Consider the following 6,519-nt stretch of genomic DNA (forward strand, 5'->3'; position numbering starts at 1 on the left):
TTTCCTTCCCAACAATAACATCAAATTTTACCATATGAAAGTGGCTAAATTTTAGCCTCTAAAGTTGCCATTCCTTGGGAGCAAACGCATTTTCATATGGTATACACAGGGAAATGAATTCAACTAAAAGCAAATAAAGATTTGCTTATACACTACGTAGAATGTTTAAAATGCTGAAATTTGTAGTAGTTTTACACTATACAAAAGTCATTGTCAACAAGCCCTTGGCTCAATGGTAAGGTTGACGGACTAGAAACTTTGAGATCGCATGTTCGAATATCATAGATTCATCGCCATGTTTGAGTCCCCATGCTTTCCTCGATACATTTATGATTTATTTCTTTCATCTTGTATGTGATCTCCAATTTCAGGGTCAATAAGAAGATGTTGCTTCAATGTTTCTTTATCAATGGCTACATTTCCTATTTTTTTCTCCTCAGTTTTACCCCATAGTACCAAATAAAGGCCTACCACTATCAGAACTGCACCAAATACACTACAAGGACCAAAAAAAGAATATATAAGTGAAAAATATGCCATGATCAATGCAGAGCTAACTTAGCTAGTTCCCTTTTTTTTTCATACCATCCAGAGTATAATTTGTCGCCGAGGATTACGAACGCCATGATCGCGACTAAAAGCATCTGTAACGGCTGGAAGATGGCAACAAAAACAGGGCCAACTTTGTGGATACACCATGTCTGAATAGAAAACACTATACCAGATGCCACTATTCCCTGACAAAACACACACACATACAATAACATTACGTGAAACAGAACATATTTATGTATATGTTTCAGATCATGCAAAACACTGGGAAATACATGTACATACAGCATATAGAATAGTGAAAAGCTCTTCCATTGATTGAATTTTCCAATTATTGAAATCTGTTTCCACAAATGCTGCTATAACCAGGAACTGGATTAGTCCAAAAAAGCATGTGAATGAAGTGAGTGTGAGTTTTGCTGGATACTTCTTCAATACAGGTGCCTGCAATTCAACAAGGAAAACCTGCCAATTTCAATGATCATATACTACATATATATATGTGTGTGAGAGAGAGTTAAATCAGGTCTGAACTAGGCAACTGTTCCTACATTGGGCTTGAACTTTTTTTGTTCAGGTTAGTCCCTGAACTTGACAATTGTTCCCACATTGTGGCCTGAATTATAGGGTTTTCAAGGAAATATCATGAACTAACTTGGACAAAAAAAAAGTTCAAACTCCAATGTGAGAACAATTGCCAAGTTCAAGGCCTAACTTGGACAAAAAAGAAAGTTCAGGCCTCATGTGAGAATAGTTGCCAAGTTCAGGCCTTAAAAAATGATTTAACCCTATATATGTGTATGTATATATATATATCATGCATGTATAGATGGATTGTATAGATGACTATAACCTGAAAAACCAACCAACCAGCCCAGGATAAGCAGTGGCCGAGGAGGTAAATGCATCCCAAAGTCCAATTCTGCATATTGTTTGATTGGTGTAATAGAATGGGACCTTTATAGAGAGTAATTACAGTAGCACCTCCTACACTCACTATGGTTCCCAACACTTTAGCCAATCCATCTTTTCTTGCAATATTTATTTGCTCAAGTCTGCAAAAAGAGAAAAAAAGAAACAAGAAAAAAACATTACCATTGTTCTTATGAGACCATACATACATACATACATACATACATACATACATACCTTAGAGCTGAAGCTGCAAGAAAAGTAATTGCAGGAACTGAGTTTTGCATTGCTGAAGCCAATGTTGGAGATGCATAATATAAACCCAAAATGTAAAATCCCTGGTTTGCTGTTATTCTGAAGTAACATAGACTATATAAACATATATACATATATATAATAAGCTCATAAACAATGAAGAGCTATTATGGTTGCTAGTGTTTTCATCTTACCCCAATAATGCCAAAAGGAAGAACTGAACCAGCAATGAAAAAGTAAGGCGTGGTCTTTCTTTCCTGAAATTAATTAATTGATGAACATTAAATACTGTACTATTGTGAACTATTCAATAAGCAAAAAAGTTTATATAACAGGGGCTTACTTTTCCAAGAAATAAGCAAAGGGACTCAACAAAAGCAAAGCAATGATATTTCTATAAACAGGATAAACTACTTTGCTAACACCAATATTAAGTGCAACCCTTGACACAATATGGAACCCTGAAAAGCATAATTGCAATGTAACTAATGCTAGAACAAGTTTCATTTTGTATGAAACAATACTCTCTTTCCCCATTATTGCCTGTTTATCACTTTGGTTGAGGCAGTATCACAAATACATGGTTGGCATATGCTTTATAAACAAACCATGGGGAAGAACCATTTTTTTTTTTCTAAAAGCACATGCAAAAATAATCATGGCAGTGGAAGGGCATTTCAATCATCTGGTCTTAAACTTCAACATGGATTTTATTTTCCATTTTGACTTTAGAAATTATATAGGCAATTTGATACTTGTAGTTTTTTTTTGTCCACTTCGATCCTTAAATTTGGTAATTAGATTTATTTTTGTCCCTAAATTTGGATTCTATCAAGATTTGATGATGTGATTACTGTTACTGAAATAAAATTATATCGAAAGGACTGAGAATTGATCAATATAATAGTCAGAAAAAAGGGGTTGAACCAATTAATTTAATAACTGCTTGAAATTGGAAAATCGACAGTTGAGCATGTTGAACTAGACTAATAATTTATTTTTATTTTTTTGTATTTTATAAATTTATAATTATTATTGATTCGACGATTGAATCGATTAAATAGATTGAATCAAGAATTAGTGATATGACTTGTTTAACCACCAGTTTGGTTATTAAAATACCGAATGCGACACTCTGAGATCATACTATTATCACCTGAAAATTTATATAATTTTTTAAAATTTTTCAAGTGATGATATATTTTTCAAGTTAAAAGACCAAAACGAATCTAATTGTTAAATTCAAGAGCTAAAGTAAACCAAAAAAAAAAGTACAAGTACCAAAATAAATTTAATTTTCAATTATCCTAATTATATAATTTCAATTTTCTTGGGGAGACAAAGAGTAGATTTAGCATGTTGGACAGATATTAAGGAAAGGCCAACTTGAAATTTTGTTTCACATTTGATTTCATGTTTGGTATAACTTCTGCAAAAAAAGAAAGAACATGTTTGTTCTCATCTCAATTATTGAAAAACTGTAATTGAAATTGATTTACCTTTTTTCTTATTTTTGATTGGCCACATTGAAGAAACATAGAAACAAACAAAGCTTGAAGAAGATTCATGTATGTGTGTATCTATATTTTTGTTCGAAAAAGATAAACCAGAAATATTTTTAGTTAAGAGAAGAAAAATCTAAGATGAGATTCATGAACCTATTTATTGAGAACTAGTGGGAATATTCTTGCCCTTTCAATTTATATATATAAGATGTAATCATTTGTGGAACATGGTGTTGTCCAAAATGGTTCATCATTGGCCTTGACAGAGATGCTGCTGTCTTGAAGAAAAAGAGTTAGGAGATAAATTTTGGAGACATGTTTTTATTGTATAAATTATCATTTGAAGATCTCTGCACAAGTGGGGGTGAGATACTGAGTTTATTACCAAAATGTTTGCAGAGATCTTATCAACTTTATTACAACATGGGTTAAATGTCCATTGACTTAAAAAAGACCAAATATAATTAAGAATACACTTGTGGGATTTAGCTGTATTCCTTGATTATTACAATAGGTGAACAAATCCAAGTTTACGTGCTTCCCACCATTACATGTAGAAGAAGAACCTTTCCAGGTTTTCTAGCAAGTTGTGGATACTGTTTTTATTCATTTTACTGTCTGAATTTAATATTTTTCAGATCAAAATCATCTTCAAATAAAATCTTTCAATAATGTTAACTTTAAATTTTAAATATCGAAGAAAAGAACCCACTTCCAATTCTTCCCATCATTTATTATTTTAGAAATAATGGTTTTGATTGCAATTTCCAGCTATGCTTTTGTTGCAAAAGTTGTCAAAGGAAATTTTGGATATATATGCACATTAAATAAGTAAACAATAACATGATATTTTGAATTTATGGTTTAGGGTCTAAATTTTTAGACTTGAATTATAATAAATTTTCAAGAGAATCCATATACGATTTACACACAATAACACTTAAATTTGACTTGTTAAAGTTTTAAAATTTTCGACATTACCATTAACCCAAAACTTTCTTAAATTTGAGGTTATTTCAAAATTAAAATATTAATGCCATAAATCAAATGAGTCCAATTAAATAATTCTATCTATTCAAAATAAGTAAAAGCCAACGTTTTGATCACTTAACTTTAAAATGTTACAAAATAATTATTAAATTATTCAAAAGTTTTTATTTAAATAATTAGTTGTTAAGTTTTTTTCTATAAAAAAAATCTGGCTAGTGAGTTCCAAGTGACTATTCAATGATTGATACGTGAATCAGTACCCATCGATGAGTAGAAGGATATAACTTAGATCCAAATCAATCTAACGATCAATGTTGAGGATCAAAAAAGAGAGTTGTTTAGATTTTGGTCTGGAGATTCGTAACATTTAAAGTTGTTTATGAGGAAAAAACTAATTGTAGAAGAGAAAGGGAATGAGAGCTTTCAATTGGTGCAGGCGGTGCAAACAAATAAGGCTATACAATCGCAACTTTAACAATCCAATGACTTAAATGAAAACTTTCAAATAATTTAATAATAATTTGGTAACTTTTTGAAATTAAATGAACAAAATATAAACTTACTAATAGTTTAGTGACCTTGAATGTAATTTACTCAAAAATTTTAACAAATCAGGCCCAAAAGGATTCATTTGAAAATATTGCACCAAAATTAGTCCAAAACATGTGAAAAATGATGCTTGGGATTTAAGATCCAAGCAAAATTTATTTATATATTTATAATTAAAAAATTAAATATCTATCAAATTATCTATACTCTTGTAATTCTAATTTATTCAAAAGCTGTAAAATTATAGTGTTGATTATATAAATTAGATATAATTTGTGGCTCACTCCATTATTTTTTCTTTATTAATATTCAGTGCATATTTAATTATCATTTATAAGTTAATTTTTACATTTAATAGATGGATCTTTCATGAATCTTACACATTTGAATGGTGATGATTACTATATTGGATAGGGATAATGTAGACCTGTTCATAAGTCGAGCTACCCACCTAAGCTCGAAAAATAGACTTGGATAAAAAATTAGTCTAGTTTAAAATATACGTTCGGCTCGGACTTGAACATTTAAAGTTTGAGCTTGGTCTGGGCCATTTTTAAGTTTATAATAAATTTTATATATTATTTTTATATATTATGTAATTTATAACACATTAAAAAAATAAACATATACTAAATATATAATATTACTCTAATTAAACATTAAAATAATGTTAATATAATATAATATAATTTTTTTTAAAAATTTAAAAATAATATGGGCGGGGGCCTAAAATGGACTTGGGCTAGTCTTTTGCAAATTTGGACAGAACTGAGTAAAATTTTAGACCTATATTTCGGGTTGGGTCTGGCCAAGCTTGGGCAAAAATAAAGTATGGTAATATTATCTTAGGCCTAGCCTGACCCGACCCATGAACACCTCTAGGATAATTTAGCCAAGTAAAATTGGCTTTATATTTTCTTTTTCCTTTTTTAAATTTTTATGATTTTTTAATTATTTATGTAATTATTGTTGGTCTAATGGGCAAAACCGATCGAATTGAGAACTAGTGGTCTAACTTGTTCAATAATCGGTTCGGTTATTAAAATACTAAATATGACACTTTGATATTGTACCACATCATCATCTATTTGTTTTTATTTTTTAAACTTAAGAGTGTCACATTATCAAACTTTCAGATTTTTCATATTTAGAGATCAAAATGGACTTAATTGTCAAGTTCAGGGGTCAAAAATTACATTATCCTCATTTCTTTTTTGCGGTCATTATCACAATGAACTTAAATGAATAATAATGTAACACCCTTAACCCATATTCGTCCTCGGAACAAGGTTACGAAGTATTACGAGAATAAACAAATCAAATATAGACATTTCATATTATTTAACATTCATGTCAAATATTATTCATAAAATCCCTTATATGAGCCCTCGAGGCCCAAAACACGCATTAAAAATAAGTAGGGACTAAATCGGGTACTTAGAGAATTTTTCAAGAAATTTCAAAATTTTTCCTAAGTGCGGGGTACACACACTCGTGTGATCAGGCCGTGTGGGCATTCAAATTGGGGCACATGGTCGTATCCCAGCCCATGTCTTTACCCGTGTAACTCTCTGACTTGAGTCGCACGACCAAGTCATACGCCCGTGTGCTAGGCCGTGTGTAGGTGCAGGGGTCACACAGTCAAGTCACACACCCGTGTGCTAGGCCGTGTGATCAATTCTAAGCATTCTGTTTTGAAATTTTAAATATGCAGGGGACGGCCGAAACACATGCCAATATGCTAGACACACGGTTG

General features: G+C 31.1%; 1 protein-coding gene across 1 annotated transcript; it reads right to left on the minus strand.

The window, feature by feature from the left end:
- Positions 1-2,305, minus strand: LOC121211245 (WAT1-related protein At3g18200). Its single transcript, XM_041083816.1, has 7 exons — positions 2,063-2,305; positions 1,914-1,976; positions 1,702-1,818; positions 1,406-1,607; positions 838-996; positions 586-737; positions 1-496 (listed from the first exon to the last, which is right to left on the minus strand). The coding sequence occupies exons 1-7, from the start codon at positions 2,254-2,256 to the stop codon at positions 328-330; spliced, it is 1,056 nt and encodes a 351-aa protein (XP_040939750.1). The 5' UTR covers positions 2,257-2,305; the 3' UTR covers positions 1-327.
- Between the last annotated feature and the right edge of the window lie 4,214 nt (positions 2,306-6,519).

The sequence above is a fragment of the Gossypium hirsutum genome, chromosome A12, assembly GCF_007990345.1.
Source record: "Gossypium hirsutum isolate 1008001.06 chromosome A12, Gossypium_hirsutum_v2.1, whole genome shotgun sequence".
Taxonomy (NCBI): Eukaryota; Viridiplantae; Streptophyta; class Magnoliopsida; order Malvales; family Malvaceae; genus Gossypium; species Gossypium hirsutum.